Here is a 20,303-nt window from a genome sequence, read left to right as displayed (position 1 = left end):
TCTCTTGTGAGCAACAGGCGAATTAACATCATACCTAGGAGGGCTGGTCGTTTCAAAACACGGGACTCTTTTCCTGAGCTTTTCAAGAGTCACGAAATTGCAAGAACTCACTGGAGCTCTGTGACAGTTCTTGTACATCGGCAGGACAGAGTGCGCCCTTTGAAGTCAGAAAGTTCCGTTGAGTCCCGGAAGAGTTCGCACGCGTGACGCATCTGTTCTCCCTTCAGGGCGCTGAATACTCCGTGCTTCCATAGCGTGAGACCTTTACGTACTCCGGGATCTCCAGCAGTCGCCCGCAATTATTTTTGGTTTACCCAATGAGCGGCGAAATAGCAGTAGGTGTGACAAACTTCAGAAAACTAAGGAATATGCGTCGGGCGCTATTCCAGAATCGTAGCAGTTTCTCCCCTGCGATTTCTGCTGGAAAGAGAAATCCTGGGTTGTGAGGCTGGTAATCGTGATAGACACGTCCCTCGAGCACGTGGTGTTCCGGAGCGAGTGTGTGTGGTCGTAGCGAGGGCGCAGAACGCCGTGGATCGGCGAGGTCCCACTTTCGATCGCCGAGACGCTGGTCTGCAATCTTGGACGGGCTTACTGTTCGAGTAAGCGTCGCAATTTCGCAGGAGCGCAGTCATTTACCTCTGAGCAACTCGCAACTTGCGCGTGCTCTAAATTGCAACTTCTGTTGAATTTATATTAATTCAGAGTTGCATTTAGTATTCAACGGTCTTCTTTAATTGCATTTGTGAGCTGCTCAGACCTCCTGGAACGCCACTTGCTCTTCCACTAGCAGTCTTTCTTGTTATTAGCTCAGCTACTCATAAATAATTTGGGTATTACCAGTCGCAAATAATCAGTTATCTGGTTTGATAAAACGATCTTGTTTGCGAAAAGCCTTCATAATAATTAGTTTAATGATGTTGTACACCTAAATTCATGACTTAGTATACCGTGGGTAGTTTTCTTATTATACCATATTTACAAAAAATTATATATTTTTTATGAGTATCACTGACTCAGATTACGTTGTGTATTCTGCATAATCAAAATAAACTATATTAATTAAAAGTGATCCATTTAAATTATTCTAATCAGCTTTATGACTCTGAACACGCGACCTTCATTATTAATAATTTTATGAATACATTCAGACACATTTGTTTACTTTAATCTGTGCTTTCATTGCGCTGGAGATCCCTTGCAATACAGGAACCCACACTGAAATCAATTTGAGGGCTTTTCTGCAGAAACATTTGATCTTTGTAGTCTGTCAACGAGCACAGATCTCTCCCCCCCACTTTTTTTTTTTTTTTTTTTTTTTTTTTTTTTTTTTTTTTTTTTTACGACCGCTGCCGAACCCCAGAACATCTCATTGCAAAACAAAATAAATGAAAAAATAGGAGATCAGGAGAGAAAGTAAAATTTCTAAGGAAAAACGATAACATCAAAGTTGCTGTTTTACCTTCCTGGGCAGCAAGTGGCAATGAAGGAATAAGAGGATGAAATTAACTTCTATACTTAACGGTACCTTTCCCACACGGACATCTGTTTTCTAATACTTTTTAAGCGATGTGAATCTCTCAATGACAGGATTTAATCGCTTAATATTTGCTTCAGTACGCTCAATAAATGAAGGTCTCGACATTTAGAGTTTACACATGGATCTCAACTTTGGAGACAGAAAAAAGCGTTATGAATAAGAACGTTGTTGTTATGGTGTTCAGTCCGAAATCAGATTTGACGCAGCTCTCCAAGCTTAACTGCTGCAACCTAGATCCATTTCAGCTTATTTACTATTACTATACTGAAGCCAAATCTCTGCTACTTCTACACCCCCTCCCCCCCCCCCCCCCCCCAAATCACACTTCCTTCCATTACGAGACTGACGACGCTTGATGCCTCAGGATGTGTCCTAACAACCAATCCCTTCTTTTAGTCATGCTATGTTCTTTTTTTCTTTTTTTTTAGATTCTGCATCTGTAGAAATCAAGTGGTGTTGAGGCTCGTCGAGCAATGTTCGGAGCGCATTTTCATCCTTGAGAAGAGGCTTCTTGTAGGTTGTTCGACAGAGAGCGGTAAAGGTGAAGATCTGAGGGCGCAAGATCAGGTAAATAACGTGGTTGCGGAATAACTTCCCACAGCGCTTTCTGTTAGTCTAGCAGAAAGCGAACGTCCGTTATAGTTGTGTAGCATCATTTCTCGCAGTCTTCATGCTCGTTGTTCTTGGACTGCGTCCGCAAGACGTCTCCGTTGTTGGCGATGTCAATAGCGATGGTTACACCTCGGGGAAGCTGTTCCAGTAGATCGATAACATTATCTTTTGTGGATGCGCGCAGATCTTTGTACGGAAAGTTGCTACTTTGTTTGGGCTCAAGCATTTCTTTCTTTTCTTCGTGTTAGCATAAAGACACCATTTCTCGTCACCAGTAACGATAGAGGACAGTAATGGTCGGTGTTGTTCACGAGCCAACTGATGACGAGCAAGCAACGATGCACACATGACCACCGGCTGAATTTGTGGCTTAGAGCACGCGATACACGTGCACCCGATTTTTTAACTTTTCCAATATCGCGCAAATGTCGCACGATGTTGGAATGATCACAGTTCATCACTTTTGGCCGCCCTCGAGTATACTGATTGTTGATTAAGACGTTTAAACGATTTTCATGAAGCCCCGAAGGTCTTGCTGAACGTGAAGAGTCATTAATATGAAAACTATTCCCCTTAAAAGCAGAAAAAAACATTTTCTTGCTGCACTCTTTCTAATGGAATCATCCCCATGTCTACGCTGCTGTCACCTTCTAGTGCACTCAGACATAAGAATAAGCCGAAAATGTTCCGATTTCTCCACTTGGCACCCTATGTTGTAGCGTCCACCACTCCATTCGCTATCTCCACTCGACAAAATGATAATATGTAAACTCAAACAGCAACAGTGAACTACAAGTAAAAGATGACAGTCGATAAATAAGCCCATAGCAACCGGAATACCAACATCCAACTTATGCACCATCCAAACGTTTAGCTTACTTCCGTAGCTCCACATCTGAAGTACTTAACGGGCGCGTTTCACTTCAGTATACAGCTTCCCTCCCAGAAACGCTTTTCTTGCAGTAGCCAGACTGCGTTTTATATCCTCTTTACTGCTGTGACGGTCATTTTCCTTACAAGCCAGATAGCAAAACTCATCTTCTACATTTACTGTCTCATTTCGTAATTTAATTCTATCAGCATCAACTAATGTGATTCGACTACATTCCAATGCTCTTGTTTCAATTTTGTTTCTGTCGATCTTTCAACTTCTTTTCAAGAGAGCATGTGTTTTGTAGAACGGCTTTTCCAAGCCCTTTGCCATCTCTGAGAGAACTGCAATGCGACCGGCAAAGATCAAGGCTTTTAGTCCTTCTCAACTTGAATCACTTTTCCATATTTTTTCTGGGTTTCCTTTACTGGTTGCGCAATGTACGTATTGAATAGCACTGGAAACAGGCTATAATCCTGTCTCACTCTATAATATACCTTTTCCATATGTGTGCATCAATATTTGTATCGATATAAATGTCAACGAGTTTGTAAGTAAACGTTTGATAAAAAAAAAAGAAGGCGCAGCCTTTAAATTTTGTATAGAGCAGCTAGGAGCAGCCTGGCTGTTCGTACTTGTCTTTCTGCCTTCAGCTATCGTGGGCTGTAGCTGTACATGTTTTCACAATAAACGAGGTTATTGAGAATGATTTATGCGTTTCTCTCTTATTAATCCATCAGATCACATATCTATACGAATATTTATTGTATTACGAGTTCTCTTTTTCAGAATTTCCAGCAGCAAAGACACAACACTTCGATGTCACATCGATCTGTCATTGGCGTGATTTCATTACTAATTTACAACATTCACTTATGAGTATTCAAAGAAAAAGTCCGGGTTTTTCAAATTGGTCGTACAGCACAGAGCGATTAGCAAACCGCAATATCCAGAATACAGTTTATAAATTCAGTCGGTCCACATCCTCTGTTGCGCTGCTCCCAACACCAATGTGGGACTACAATAGAAACAGTGGTTATCACTGGAACAACCGGTTTTCGGTTATATCGGTTTTTGTTCAAAGCCAGATTAAGTTGAGAGTTAAAAGCGCTCTAAATAATCTGTTTCTGAAACAACCGATTATAGGATTTTTATTCCTACTGTTTTCTGTAATAAACGTAGAACCCTGGCAAAGACTGAAAAATTTTCATTCCATCAGTTTCAAGATACATACAGTCAAAATATTAAATTGAATAGGCAAATGAAAGAAACTTTAGTTCTTCCACCGTTCGTCACTTTTCTCGAAAAGTGAGTTGTTGACTACTGCAAGAAATCACTTGTGTTCTTCTTTTGATTGTAATATTCTTTTTTTAAACTCTGGTCAAGAAACTTGTTATAGTGGATCATACCACTATCTGGACATTGCGAACAGTCAGCGCTAAAGAGTGAAAACTGAGGCTGAAGAACTCCATTTCTGCTGTTAATTTGTCCGTTTTAAAGGGCAACAAGCAGATAGAGGCATGTTATGTAGACACAAGCAGTAGATCACCTAGTTGCTATCGTTATTGTAAACTACTAATGTACTGTTAAGTTTATGTTTTGTCCTTATATTATGTTAAAAGTTTGTTGTGGCTCCCGCCGTTCTTAATATTTCAAAGCAAATGGAGCATTGTACGTCAGTGACACCGCACTTCGTGAGACACTTCTGGACTAGGGACGTTGGCGTTCTGCAATACAACTAACGTTCAATGACGGCAGCGTGATAAACTAACGTATCGAAAAGATGCAGCAAGTCCCGCACATTGCATGTGCACGCGCACTGTTTCTTACGTAAAATGTCTGTTGCTCGTTTCTATCGGCATTGTTATTATAATAATACTGACCGGTTTCCTCATTTTCTATAATAACGCTGTATTTCAAAGCAACGGAAAGTTTACGAATAAATAGCACCTATTTTTAAAAAATATTTATTTAAAAGCCAAAATTTATAGCACTGCTGCTATTGCGGTCTTTTTATGCGGTTATTACAAAATAATAAACGTTAAAACACAGACAAAAAATATCGAAAAATAACGGTTATTCAGAGCTAAAATACAGATATCAGTTTTAACCAGTCGGTTTTTCCTATCCCTAGATTACAATCTTCATTCTGGTACAAACAGTTTGAAATATTTGAGTTGGCGGAGGTGGTAGCCAACTTCTGCTACCTTATGAAGCTCTTTGGTCCTTGTAACTCCAATCTGATTGCCGTACAACTTGTAGATAACTCTCACTGTCTTTTACCATAGGAATGGATGACGTAATGAAATGAATTCTTAAAGCAGAGCGCTCGAGTTGTTGCGGAACATTACGACCTTCCGTCGTGACAACGAGTTTCGTCACCATTGTTAGTCAGAAAACCGATCGGATGACAAAGTGCTCGCAAGGCAGATAAGCTAAGATAACACCTGACGCACTGTCCGGCATCAGATCCGGCCCGATAAAAGGAAGCAGCAGAGATGGGGAGATATCCACAGCGTTAGCAGCTGCCTCTGCGTAGAAGCTTAGGGCGGCAACTTCTCGGCGTCTGCCGGCTTATACCACGAGCTGCAGAGTGCTTCAGACGCTGCAGGAGAGATGTTCAGCGTCCGGCAGGGTGTCGGCGCCGCGGTGTCGGGCGGGCGCGCCTACCTGGCGACCAGGGCGGCAGCTCTGGAGGACGGCAGGCTGGAGGCTCCAGCGATGCACAAGGAGGAGTTCCGCCGCCGCCTGGAGCAGCTCACCAGGAGGAAGGACGCTGCGGAGGCGGCGCCGGCTGGAAGGGTAGCGGCGGCGGCGGCGGCGGCGCCCAGCCCCCGGCTGCCCGACAGCAACGAGTGGGCGCCGGCAGGGCACCGAGACCACTTCTCCAGCAGAGCCTCCAGCGACGCCGCCTCCACTGGTCACGCCGGGCACAGGCTGCCGGACTCCAACGAGTGGGCGCCGTCGCGTGCTGGCGACATCTGAACAGGTGCGTTAAGGCGGCTTCCGGGCGGTCAAAAATACACTCAGGTGACAAAATTCATGGGATAGCGACATGCACGTATACAGATGGCGGTAGCATCGCGTACGCAATGTGTAAAAGGGCAATGCATAGACGAAGTTGTCAGTTGCACTCACGTGATTCATGTGAAAACGTTTCCGATGTGATTAAGGCGGCACGACGGGAATTAATTAAGTTCCTAGGCGTTTGGATAGATAGCAAGCTGTTGTGGAAAGCCCATGTTCAGGATCTTGTTCAGAAACTAAATGCTGCTTTATTTACCATTAGAACAGTATCTGAAAAGTGACACTTCAACACGAAAAGTAGTCTACTTCGCATATTTTCATACGCTTATGTCGTATGGTATCATTTTTTGGGGTAATTCTTCTGATTCAAAACGGGTATTTTCGACTCAAAAACGGGGTGTTCGAGCTATATGTAGTGTAAGTTCGAGAACCTCTTGTCGATCCCTATTCAATAGTCTGGGAATTCTGACATTGCCCTCACAGTATATATTTTCTTTAATGTCGTTTGTTGTTAGCAATATTAGCTTATTCGCAATAGTTAGCAGCTTTCACTCAGTTAATACTAGGCAGAAATCAAATTTCCATGTGGAATGCGCTTCCTTGACTTTTGTGCAGAAAGGAGTGCGGTATTCTGCTGCATCCATTTTCAATAAGCTACCACAAGAACTCAAACATCTTAACAGTAACCCAAACGCTTTTAAATCTAAACTGAAGAGTTTCCTCATGCCTCACTCCTTCTCTTCTGTCGAAGAGCTCCTGGAAAAGCTGAAAAATTAAGCAAATTCCAGTGTTACATTGTTGATTTTCTTTATTTAAACTTACGAATTATCGCCTGAATACGTTTATTGTATTTCATTTTATCTGTTTCTACTATCGTGTTATAATTTCATGTATTGACTCGTTTCATGACCATGGAGACTTCTCCCTAATTTGGTTCCACGGAACAATAAATAAATAAAATAAAATAAAATAACAAACCTTGGGCGCGGAATGGTAGTTGGAGCTAGACGCATGGGACATTCCATTTCGGAAATCATTAGGGAATTGAACTTTCCAAGACCCACAGTGTCAAGAGTGTGGCGAGCACACCACATTTCAGGCATTACCTTTCACCACAGAAAATACAGTGGCCGATGGCCTCCACTTAACGACCGAGAGCGGCGGCGCCCCGATGCAGTTTTCACAGCTAACAGACGAGAAACACTGCCTGAAATAACCGCAGAAATCAACGTGGGACGTACGGTGAACGCGTCTGTTAGGACAGGGCACCAAAATTTGGCGTTAATGAGCTATGACAACAAGCGACCGACGCGGTCACCTTTGCTAACAGCACGACATCGCCTCCAGCACCTCTCCTGGGCTCTTGACGATGTCGATTGGACCGCCGGCCAGTGTGCCCGAGCGGTTCTAGGCGCTTCAGTCTGGAACTGCGCGACCGCTACGGTCGCAGGTTCGAATCCTGCCTCAGGCATGGATGTGTGTGATGCCCTTAGGTTAGTTAGGTTTAAGTAGTTCTAAGTTCTAGGGGACTAATGACCTCAGATGTTGAGTCCCATAGTGCTGAGAGCCATTTGAGTCCATTTGTCGATTGGACCTTAGACGACAGGAAAACCCTGGACTGGTCAGATGAGTGTCGATTTCAATTAGTAAGAGGAGAAGGAGGGGTTCGAGTGTGATGCAGACCACATGAAGCCTAGGTCTCGACTTATCAACAAGACACTGTGCAAGCTGGTGGTGGCTCCATAATGGTGAGGGCTGTGTTTGCATGGAATGGACTGGGTCCTCAGGGCCAACTGAATCGATCATTGACTGTAAATGGTTGTACTCGGGTACCAGCAGACCATATCCAGTCATTCATGGACTTCATCTTCCCAGACATGCCATCGGGCCATAGTTGTTCACGATAGGTTTGAAGAACATTCTGAATAATTCGAGCGAATGATTTGGCCACCCAGATCGCCCAACATGAATCCCATCGAACATCTATGGACGTAAGCGAGAAGTCAGTTGGTGAACAAAATCCTGAACTGGCAACCCTTTCGCAATTATGGACGACTGTAGTGGCAAGAGGAGTCAATATTTCTACAGGGGCTTCTGACGACTTGTTGAGTCCATGCCACGCCGTGTTGCTGCAATATGGCGGGGACAAGGAGGTCCGACAGGATATTATAAGATATGCCATGAGTCTTGTCACTTCAGTGTATTGCACAGTAATATTGTGCAACATTATTGACGATTTAAGTAGACTATTATTGTCGGTTATATTTTCAGTAATATTCTGCAATAATACTATGGCTCGGAATGTTGAACGATATAGACGCTCCTGCTGTGGTAGTTTCTCTGTTGCAAGCAGAAAAGATGGATGAAAAGTTGGTTCAAGGAGCTTCAAACATCACTCAAGAAACCTTGTTGAGTGAATTGAGCTTGAACAAATAAAAATTTATCATAGTTCTTTTGTTTGTTGATGGTCCAACGTTTGATACATTAGTGAAAATCTGCCTAAAAAAATGGTACAAATGGCTCTGAGCACTATGGGACTTAACTTCTGAGGTCATCAGTCCCCTACAACTTAGAACTACTTCAACGTAACTAACCTAAGGACATCACACACACCCATGCCCGAGGCAGGATTCGAACCTGCGACCGTAGCGGTCGCGCTGTTCCAGACTGTAGCGCCTAGAACCTCTCGGCCACCACGGCCGGCTATACATTGGCCTCCCATACATAGACAAATGCTCGCTTTCCGCCCCCCCCCCTCCCTCAATCACCACCACCAGTATAAATTTGACATATCCCCCTCATCAAAAAGTTCCACAAGTCGTCGCTTATCTGTTACGCTGACAGACCTCTGAAAAAAAAGGAAAGACTGAGTGAAGTCTTCAGTAAAGGAGTTTGACAGGTGTCATGTCACAACAGCACAGAACAGATCACGAAAAATGACGAAGGAACAGATAGATAGAACGACAAAAATGTCGGTGAAGCACGAAAAGGAAACATCCTGGGTTCGAGTCCAGATCCGGAACACATTTTTAATCTGCCAGGAAGTCGCATGTCAACACACACTGCTGCCGAGTGAAAATTCATTCTGGAATTATAAATACACACAACTTTTAATGGTTTTGAATGCTCCCCCAAATACTGTGCGGTTCACCACGTTCTATGAATCTGAATGTTCACAATTATGGCTGCACAGCAAGCCACGCCTGATTTGTTCCCACTGAAAGCAAGTCCCAGCTCACACCAAGAACTCGGAATTTTTGTAGATGTCATCCATGACTAGTCATAAACTTTTAAGAATTCACTCGGTTCTTCGCAAAATAAATTTAGATAAGTCGTAACATCAACGACGTAGATACGAAAGCGCGAAATCGCCTCCTGGTACCAAAGAGCGCGGATTGTCCCTTCGCTGAGCGCGGTCTCCAGTCTTATTTCAACTCATACTTCCCAATAATCTTCCTCTTTCGACCAATCTCAGTTCCGAAATCAGTTTACACAAAAACCGAAATTAATAAATGCCAGAAAGCAAATTATGTAAATTTTACCCTATCTTTACTCACCTGAAAGACAAAAGTAAGCACTACGATACTAAAACACCGAAAACTGGCTACTTTACAATCGCATTCCCCCATACATGTGACTCACAGCAAGGTTGTACAATCTGATTCTCAGGCTCACTCACACTTAATTATTAAGGAATTCAACTATCCATGTTTCACATACATGCCTCATTCACGCCCTCTTTCACTCAGACAATACAACGAATGAAAATAATGGCATCCACCAAATGAAAAAAATAGTGACTGAAACCTAAAAATTACTTCAATTTTACCTTTATAACCAAACTGTGGTTTACTTAGTTACTTAATGATAAATTATTTTAAATGAAGTTTTTCACTGACTTTTACATAAAATATCTTAGCATGCCAGGAAGTTACTTATCATCTAAAGTCATAAATTTTTCGTTTTACATGATTTTGTATGTTTCAGCACTTACTTTAGATATAAAACCGAAATTCGTACTGTCTCAACTGTTATCATTACTGCTTCAACATTACTGTCAAGGTAATTATCCAGAACTGCCATTTTTGCACCCCAGAAATCTGTGAGCACAGTTTTTCCTGCAGATGGTTTACTTGAGTTGGCCTTTTTTTTTTTTTTTTTTTTTGGTGCGGCAGTATCTCTTCCCAACGCATCCCTACGTGTTGGATGGGAATTACGTTGGGGGAATGAGCAGACCAGGCCATTCGCCGAACGTCCTCTCGTTCCAAGAGTTCCTCTAGCTGCTCTGTTCGATGCGGTCGCGCATTGTCATCCACAAAAATGAGCTCAGGGCCGAATGCACGTTTAAAAAAGGCACAGTTTGACCGGTGAACGTACCGTGCTCAAAGACTGGGAGGTCAGTACGCCCATCCAACATTATGCATCCCCACTCCATGACATCTAGACCACCAAAACGATTATGTTCGACAACGTTCCTGGGTTCATTACGACGTGTTTCCACGTCTCGCCATATAGGATACGTGGTTTTCTTACATGGGTACCTCAAAATGGGATGAATATGAACAATTTTCGTTTTTAAAGGAAAAGAATTAATAATTTAAAAGGAATGATGAAAATCTAAACTAAACGGGATAGTTTTCGTCTCTAACTTTAAACTTATAATCAGATTTGGGACGTAGCTCACTCTTTTATAACACAAAAAATAAAACCTTGTTGTTTCTCTGCACCCCACAGAGAAGAGCGAATAGGAGCAACGGTATTAATGTTATTATGTAACTATTTATCGATTTTTGTGTGAACAGGGACATGGAAAAATCTGTTTCGAATGTAGGAGAATTAGAAGCAAGATTTATTTGTTTTAAAAAGAGATTTTTTCAATACAAGAACTCAAAATATTGCATAAATAGTGGCTTTCTATTTACTTTTCCAAATAAAGATTTTTATATCTCTAATTACTTCACTGTAACACGAATTTGACGATTTTGGTTTGCTAGTTAATACACTCATTCAGTCTACAAGTCGTTCCGTCAGAACGTCTTCGACTAAAAAATGACTCATCGTCTTTTAAAATAAAATTCGTTTTTCAAGAAAACATCAACATAACCTTTGCCTTCTAAATAACGATTTCTACACGCGTACTCATTACTTTTTCCATGTTCTTCAATCGCAGCACAATCTCCGGGACTGATAACTGTAAGTTGTTACATCTCTTCTTCATCCAACTGTCAATGGCAACTCGCCACACGTTACTATCATCAGTCACTATCAAAAATCCATCATACGTAATGAGAGTCTGTCCTTTCAACATATCCTGGAGGACTCATGTATGAGACTTAATAATATGGACATCATGATCTGGACGATTTTCTCGTATCCGTGATCTCGGTAATCAACGTCATTGGTGACATTAACTTTCGAGTCCTTGCAGTGATCAGGCGAGATGTTAAGTAGCATAGGTTATACAGCTTTTAAAATACAAGCTTTACAAGTGAGAGCGTTAAACTTTAAAATGAAAATACTGAGCAACAAAAAGCCTAAAAATAGTAATAGATGTATCTAAAAAGTGAGCGAAGACCGGAAAACACCATGTTAAAGTACCGGATACACTGATTTTCTAATAATGGGACAAATTTAAGGTAAATATAACAAAAAAGGGAAACTGTTGTATAACTGGAAAGAAGAAAAAAATTCTTAATTTTATTTATGTAATTCTGAGCCGCAGCTACACTTTTATCCAATTGATGTGGTTGGTATATGGCACAGCAATCATTTGAAGGTTAAAACTGGCGTGACTTGGGATCGAGTACAAAGGTCCATAGATTACGCAGTAGCTGGTCATAGTCTACCAGAGTCTTGCGTCGATATCTCCTGATAATCGTTTATATAAGGTGTAGCCTATCGAAATCTTGCAGTGTCGACGAGAAATAAACATAACTTACACTTGTAAAACTACGCATACTGAATAACACGTTAAAAGGATGATTGAATACTTACCTGAAACTAATACATCATTTGCCGAAAATGGTGTAGTTAATGAGGCAGTGGGACAGTCCGACGATAAAAAGTAAATTCCTGGGGAGTAACGGAGCTGCCTTGTAGAAAATATATGACTTGCTGTTTAAAACATAACGAGCAGAAAGAAAAGCCTTGAATTACTACCTATGTACTCTTTATGAAATGAGAAGTCAGTGCCAAAGTTGTGAAAATAAAACATTCATTACAATTTTGTTTTTCGCAACTAAGGACAATCACCAGTGATAATCAAAAATCGACTGAACGAAATGAGAGGCGTCCTTGAGTCGTATGTTGGAGGACATTTTTCGTAAACAGTAACATAGTGTGCTAGGTTGTTTGAGATTATGCTATCGTTTATCGTCTAGTAAAGTTTCAGAAGATCAGAACAAACTGCAAAACGATTTAGAAGATATATCAGTATGGTGCGAAAATCGGCAATTCACCCTTAATAATGAAAAGTTTGAGGTCATCCACTTGAGTGCTAAAAGGAATACGTTAATCTTCGGTTACGCTATAAATCATTCAAATGTAAAGGCCGTAAATTCAACTAAATACCTAGGAATTACAATTCCGAACAACTTAAATTGTGAAGAAGACACAGAAAATGTTGTGGGGAAGGCTAACCAAGCACTACGTTTTACTGGCAGAACACTTAGAAGATGCAACAGATCTAGTAAAGAGACTGCCTACACTATGCTTGTCCGTCCTCTTTTGGAGTACTGCTGTAGGATATTTACCATCTAAGATTAACGGAGTACATCGAGAAATTTCAAAGAAGAGCAACACGTTTTGTACTGTCGAAAACTAGGGGATACAGTGTCACGGACATGATACATGATTTGGGGTGAACATTGTTAAAAGAAAGGCGTTTCTCGTTGCGGAGGGATCTTCTCACGAAATTTCAATCACCAATCCTCTCTTCCGAACGCGAAAATATTTAGTTGACGCCGAACTACATAGGATAAAACGATCACCATATTGAAATAGAGGAAATCAGAGTTCGCACGGAAATGTGTAGGTGTATAGGTGTTCGTTTTTTTTCATGTACTGTTCGAGAGTGGAATAATAGAGAATTACTGTGACAGTGGTTCGATGAACCCTCTGCCAGGTACTTAAGTGGGATTTGCAGAGTATCTGTGTAGATGCAGATGTAAAAACTGAACTAGTCAGTATTGACGTTCCACGATATAATTTTTAAAGTTCGTTTTGAAGCTTATGACTTTGTAGGCCATCCTTAGAAAACTAAACATATTGACCACACAAATCAGTAAGAGTTTATAGTTGTGGAAAGATTGTTTTTCCAAAGATATGATACCTTTTTACGAATATATAATAAAAATGGATGTCTATGTATGTGTATATTTGTCCCATATCTCCTCCCAAACCAATAGACTGGTTTAACCAAACTTGGTTTTCATCTTCCTTATTATCAGGAAACAATTGCTGGGGACGTAATAGCCACCTACCTATAATAATTCAAGAGCTATGACCTCATACACATTGAAATGCCTGAAAAACTTCCGCATCATGCACGACTTTTGAATTTATTTACAAGTATAATGAAATTCACAAATAGCTGTGAACAGAGAAATACTACATTGCTCCACGGTCAAAGATTAAAAGTATAAGAATATATAGGCCAACAACCGTACACAAGTAAGACCTGGCACAAACTACTGTGTTACATGAGCAGGCCAAAATGCCAAAAAAGGGATGCGGCAGCGGGGAAGAAGGAGTCAATGGAGCGTGGCTGGGGAACTGTTTTATTATTCACAATAAGAGTATTATTTTATGGCGAAGGAAACATTAACTGGATGCTGCTACTTTAGCAAGGATAAGTGCTGGAACTGTATTTGATCATTAAGTATTTAGTCAAGGTTCTAAGATTGGTGTTTATTGAGAGCCAGAATTTTTAAGTAACATTAGTTTTCTGCCTTTAGTTCCTCTGTGGAGGGCACCAGGTTTAATATCATAAAGATGGCATTCATTCAGAGTATGTTCAGCAAAAGTGAAATCTTTCTTTTCTTTTCACGGTCAGTAAGTGTAGTAGTTACATGCTAAGCTGATTGACATATATGCTAATGTTAACACAGTATGTGTTTGCGAGAACAGTTTCATAGCGTCATAACAACGTGGTAACCACAAAAATTGTACGTGATAAATTATTTCGGAATATGTACTTCAGATAACAGCAGCATGAATAACGGTATGTGCTAATTAGAAAATAAAGGAAACCCACTTGTGATGGTGAATCTTCACACATTTGTATAAGAGAAAATGGACGAAAGCTATGTGCAGTCAGTGCAGAATCCTTTCGTAAACATCTTTATTAGAAAGTAAGCACAGAAAACTGAAATTTAACCTCAAGCTGAAGTTCACTGCCAAGTTTCATTAGGTTCAACACCTAAAAATATGGTTATGTAGGCATTAAAAAACAACACGTTCCTCATTTAGTTCAACTACAAGACATTGGTGGGAATCTCCCATTATTTCTCATCAAAACTGCAGTGTACGAAAATGCTGAAGTTATGTCAATGAAATTTACTGTGAGGTCTATGTGTTAGGATACGCAATCTTCAGCACTGTTGGAGCGACACAGCAAGTTTCATGCACGAAATTAACAATAGACGAAGTCAAAGCACAGTGAAATTTCAGTTTTGAGCTATTCCGTCACTAAATGTAACGGGTCCATTTTGTACTCCCGCAAACGTTTTCTATAGCGGTTGATGGTATTTTACAGTATGCTGTGCTGTGCAAGATTTGTATCCGTATTTCAACATCAACAGGCAGCACTGTGGCTGAGTACGTGACAGCGAGTGGCCACACTTGACTTGCTACTGATGGCTTTGTTTTCGTCTGGGTTACAGGGATGTAATGCGGGCCGACGGTGGGGACTACGCAACAGCAGACCACGTCACACGGCAACGTCGGCTGCTGCGTGTCTCCCAGCACACCAGCTGATGATCTGAAAATGTCTTCAATTAGTTTGATACATTACAGAATCGTGTACTCATTTAATATTAGTTTAAATAAATTATACATTTTTGTTCTTTCAGTCGTTTATCTACTTTTAAATCCTGAAACTGTCACTGATTATTACTTTCTATCTCCCTTACCTAATTCTTCCTCCTCGTCCTATCAATACACAGCATATCCTACGAAACTGCTGAATTGTGAACGACAGGCAACGGAAAACAGAATGGCACGGTGATTGTCACGAGTGCAGCCTACACTATTAGTAGCACTGAGCAGCATTTCTTTGAAAAAGGACCTTTTTTTACTTAAGGTATTTCAAATTCGTTAATGCAGCTACTAAAATTGAATATTTATTCTACAATATATGTTTCATTTTATCGTTTCAAACGTTATCTGGTGTGGAATCAATCATGTTTACAACTTTGGCTCAAAAATGGTTCAAACGGCTCTAAGCACTATGAGACCTAACATCTGAGGTCATCAGTCCCCTAGACTTAGAACTACTTAAAACCTAACCAACCTAAGGACATCACACACATCCATGCCCGAGGCAGGATTCGAACCTGCGACCGTAGCAGCAGAGCAGTACCGGACTGAAGCGCCTAGAACTACAATTTCGGTTCGGTTCTAGATCTAAGAACAGTTCGTTTAATAAAGGTACTGCAGTGTGAATTTTACTTACTGCATTTTTGTCTGATTTTCTCCTTACACACAGAAGTATCTCTTTCACGCATATTCTTTAGGAATTTCTGCGTCTAGCACAGGTCGTTGCGTCTTATACAGCGCGTGGGAGACGTCGAAACGGACAGTTTGATGTAAGATAGTAACGCCACGAAAGCTACTGCGCATGCGCGCAGTATGACATTTTCAGTACCCTCTCGCCTTCTCACGCCACCGACTTAGTCGTACACTTACAAATTTTGAAACTGAAGTAATTTTTGCAAATTTTGCCTCACATTGTTCATTTTCACAGCGTAAAATTAACGGTTAAGTCTGACCTTCTCACCATGACATGGCTGTGCTTCTGAGGTTAAGTTTATACAGAAATGGCTCTGAGCAATATGGGACTTAACATCTGTGGTCATCAGTCCCCTAGAACTTAGAACTACTTAAACCTAACTAACCTAAGGACATCACACACATCCATGCCCGAGGCAGGATTCGAACCTGCGACCGTAGTAGTCGCGCGGTTCTGGACTGAGCGCCTGAACCGCTAGACCACCGCGGCCGGCTTTATACAGAATTGAAAACGTAATTAGTTTCCGCATAACGTGCTGAAATTATTTTCCTTTTATTACCTTCGCATTCCTGTGAAGGTTAACAAACGCTGCTGGTATAAGAGGGCGGCAGGATATTATAAAGCAAGCGCGGTGCACATGTGATGTATCTTAGATAGCTTTTCTAACCCAACTTGCGGTTGTTTCCCGCCTGATACACCACATACGTCTTAGATCAAAAAAATGGTTCAAATGGCTCTGAGCGCTATGGGACTCAACATCTTAGGTCATAAGTCCCCTAGAACTTAGAACTACTTAAACCTAACTAACCTAAGGACATCACACACACCCATGCCCAAGGCAGGATTCGAACCTGCGACCGTAGCAGTCCCGCGGTTCCGGACTGCAGCGCCACAACCGCACGGCCACCGTGGCCGGCCGTCTTAGATCAAATTGTTGGTCGCGACTTCCCTTACACCATTGTGGTGTTTTATAAACTGTTTACCGAATGAGGTGTGCAGGGCTTTGCACACTGTACTCTCATTCGGGAGCACAACGGTTCAAACCCGCGGACGGCCATCCTGATTTAGATTTTCCGTGATTTCTCTAAATCACTTCAGGGAAAAGCCGGGATGCTTCCTTTGAAAGGGCACGGCCCTCTTCGTTCCCAATCCTTCCCTAATCCAATGGGACCGATGAACACGCTGTTTGGTCCCCTCCCAAAAATAAATCAACCAACCAACCAACCAACTACAAAAAATTGTCGTTATCACATCGTTATAGGTTCCAGTTGTTGGTGGCATTCGAGAAACGTCGTTATTGTAGTTATTAATTTTTTTTATTAAGAATTCAGTTACCGTTTTGACTGCAAAAATTTTAACTGGTACTGCAGCAGGCTTTAGTCCAGCCTCAGATCGTAAATTTAACTGCCGCGCCACGGTCTGGGCAAGCCACGTCGCTTTCAGATTGCTCTCTACCTTACAAAACTGTAGTGGTTTCCCAGGTGCCCAGGAAACTGGTGGCGTAAAGGACTAATTTCGGCGCATAGAAAAATGTTAGCTTAGTCACAATGTTACAAACTAATTTTCTGCTGGCTTGCTTATCCGCGCCACAGCTCTTTGGTACCTGTTCGTGGACGCCTGGGTAGTTTCCTCCCATTCAGTGATATACTCGCGGATATACCTGTACTGTGCACCGATTCGGCATTTCTGTACATGAAGCTGGAGCCTAGCTGGCATGATATCCCTCAGGAGAGAATCCAACAACTCCATCAGTCAGTGCCAAGGCGAATAACCGCTTGCATAAGGGCCAGAGGTGCACCAACGTATTATAGACTTGCTTATTTTGTGAAGCTCTTTCTTTTGATCAAGTCAGCCTATTTACCTGAAACTTTAACCATCTGTTTGTCTGTACAAGCACGTTACATCTACCGATTTCCGTCCCATTCGCACAATTCCTTCGTGATGCGTTTTAGAGTGTATACAAAAATTGTAATAGGAAAAAACACATATATGTTTAAACATCCCCTTAGAAAAATTTATGAATGACTGTGCTGATAAACCTCTTACATTATTTGCTTTTCAAGCAGCTGAACAAAACTGAACGTACTCAGACATTACTCTCTTTACTTATTCTGATCAACTCTAAACTGACACACAATATTTTTAGCGCAACGCAATATGACTTTGAAAAATCCCTACAAAAGAATGGCCCTGACTAACAATATGAATCACTTACCTCACAAAAATCTTCGTTACTCGAACTACTGCAATTACAGCGAGCGCCACTACTGCCAGCTAAATAAAAGATTCAAACTACTGAAGGCACTAACTACTGATAGGCATAGTTAGCGAATGAAAGATTTTGATACAGAACAAACAATGTATTTACCCTAATAGAGTTCAAAAGTCATAATATATGTATATCAGTTCATGACATCCAGTCTTACAAATTTACTGTCTCTGACGGAAACACGTCCAGATCATCCGCTCTCAAAACTCCGCCATTTCTCTCCCCACATCCACCACTGCTGGCAGCTCACCTCCAACTGCGCAACGCTACGCGCTGTTAACATCCAACTGCCCACCACGAGGGAGCAGTAACTGCTGCGTAGAAGCAAACCCATTTCTGACGTTCTACGCATGACGTCACTGAGGAACAGCTCTTGGCGCGCGCGAGGTATACGTCTGAGCTTTGTGTTGTCGTGGTTCGTCCGTGTTGTGTTTCGTGCGTGTTGTCGTTTCCGTTTGGTTATCTTTGTGCAGTGAGTGTTTGTCCGAAGTATTTGAGTGTGTGGAAGCAATGCCAGGTTGTGCTGTTGTTGGCTGTAACTCTCACAATCGCAATACAAAAGGGACTCAAATAGTGTTGCATTGTTTCCCACGTGATGAAAGTCTGCAAAAGGTTTGGCTTTCAAAATGCTTTAAGAAAGATACTGTGAACGTAGGGAACGCTAGAATATGCTCTCGTCATTTCAAGGAAACGGATTATATCCGGGACTTACGTTCAGAACTGTTAAATTTACCGCGGAAACTAATCCTTAAGAGTGATGCGTATCCGTCTTGCAATTTGCCTTCTGGCAGTAGCGCCAGTGATAACACTCCGATTGCAATAGAAGAAAGAACGTTTTAACAAACGTGAAATTCGTAGAAGAAGCCTAGAGACTTTAAAGAAGCTCTCACCATTGAAGAGGAATGTTGACAAGTATACATTTACAGATGAAGTTTTTTGTAGTGATCCACATAAAGTCACTTTACAGAATTCTGTAGCGTTACTACAGAGGAGAAATGCTCAGCTAAGGAACATGTGCATGAAATTGCGAGCACGTAATAAAGATCTTAGAGGTCACCTGTCCTCAATGAAATGACGTCTGCACGAAGAAGAATTTAATAGAAAGGAACTCGTGTCTCGTGAAACTAATCGAATACTGGGCAAAATATTTTCACCCAATCAAATTAGAAGTTTGTTGCATGGTTCAAAACGGGTCCGATGGGGCAAAGAGGACATTTGTAAGTCTGTTACTTTACGTGCTCTGTCGCAGAAGAGTTACAATTTCCTCAGAGAAAAACTCGGATATCCTCTACCTGCAGTGTCAACCTTGCGTTCTTTGATTAATCCCAGTTTCAGTTGCCAACCAGGAATTTCGAAGGATGTTTTAGTGATGATGAAAATGCAGGCTGCAACACTGACTGACAGGGAACGTATTTGTGTTTTGTCATTTGATGAAATGAACATTGACGTAGAATTTGTTACGGTCAGCAAGATGACAGGATTCTTGGACCTCACAGTAATGTCCTTGTTGTCATGGCCTGAGGCTTGTTTGCAACGTGGAATCAGCCTACCTATTTCAATTTTGACGTTCAGATGACAGCAGCACTCTTGAACGAAGTAATTGTTTCCCTGGCCAGCATTTGCTACAATGTTGTGGCTGCAGTAGCAGACATGGGTGCAAAGAATAGTTCCGTCTGGAAGGAGCTTGGCATTACTCATGAAAATACTTGTTTTCCACACCCATGTGACTCTCTGAGACGTGTGTGGGTGTTTGCTGACGTTCCCCATTTGCTCAAACTCTTAAGGAACCACTTGCTGGGTCAAGGAATAATGTTGGAAAACAAGACTGTGACAAAAACCGTGTTCGAGAAACTGTTAGTTTTGGACAGTGGCGAGATGAAAATATGTCGCAAGTTATCTCAGCAACACATTACAGTGAAGGGCAGAGAGCGACAGCGAGTACGCTTAGCAGCTCAGCTGCTATCAAATACAACTGCACAGGCGATTCGGTATTTGATGCCTGAAGAAGGACACGCCAGTGATTTCATACAGATGGTGGATGAGACTTTCGATGCACTTAATTCAAGGACAAAAGAAAGTAATAAATCACTAGCCGGTGGATTTGGTGTCAATTTTCAAGCCCAAGAACAGTGCCTACGTAAATTTTCGAAGTGTTGTGAGAAGATGCGTGTTGGCAACTCAAAACATCTCCTACCCTTCCAGAAAGGATTTTTGAAAACTGTTCGGTCACTTTTGGGTCTGTTCAGTGACTTAG

General features: G+C 41.6%; 1 protein-coding gene across 1 annotated transcript; it reads left to right on the top strand.

The window, feature by feature from the left end:
• The first annotated feature begins 5,539 nt into the window (after window positions 1–5,539).
• LOC124616779 lies at window positions 5,540–15,123 on the top strand. The gene is made up of 2 exons (XM_047145180.1): window positions 5,540–6,012; window positions 14,933–15,123. The coding sequence occupies exon 1, from the start codon at window positions 5,640–5,642 to the stop codon at window positions 6,006–6,008; it is 369 nt and encodes a 122-aa protein (XP_047001136.1). The 5' UTR covers window positions 5,540–5,639; the 3' UTR covers window positions 6,009–6,012; window positions 14,933–15,123.
• The last annotated feature ends 5,180 nt before the right edge of the window (window positions 15,124–20,303 follow it).

The sequence above is a fragment of the Schistocerca americana genome, chromosome 5 (genome assembly GCF_021461395.2).
Source record: "Schistocerca americana isolate TAMUIC-IGC-003095 chromosome 5, iqSchAmer2.1, whole genome shotgun sequence".
Classification (NCBI taxonomy): Eukaryota; Metazoa; Arthropoda; class Insecta; order Orthoptera; family Acrididae; genus Schistocerca; species Schistocerca americana.
The sequence above is the reverse complement of the archived record's forward strand: the minus strand, read 5'-3'. Positions and strand labels throughout refer to the sequence as shown.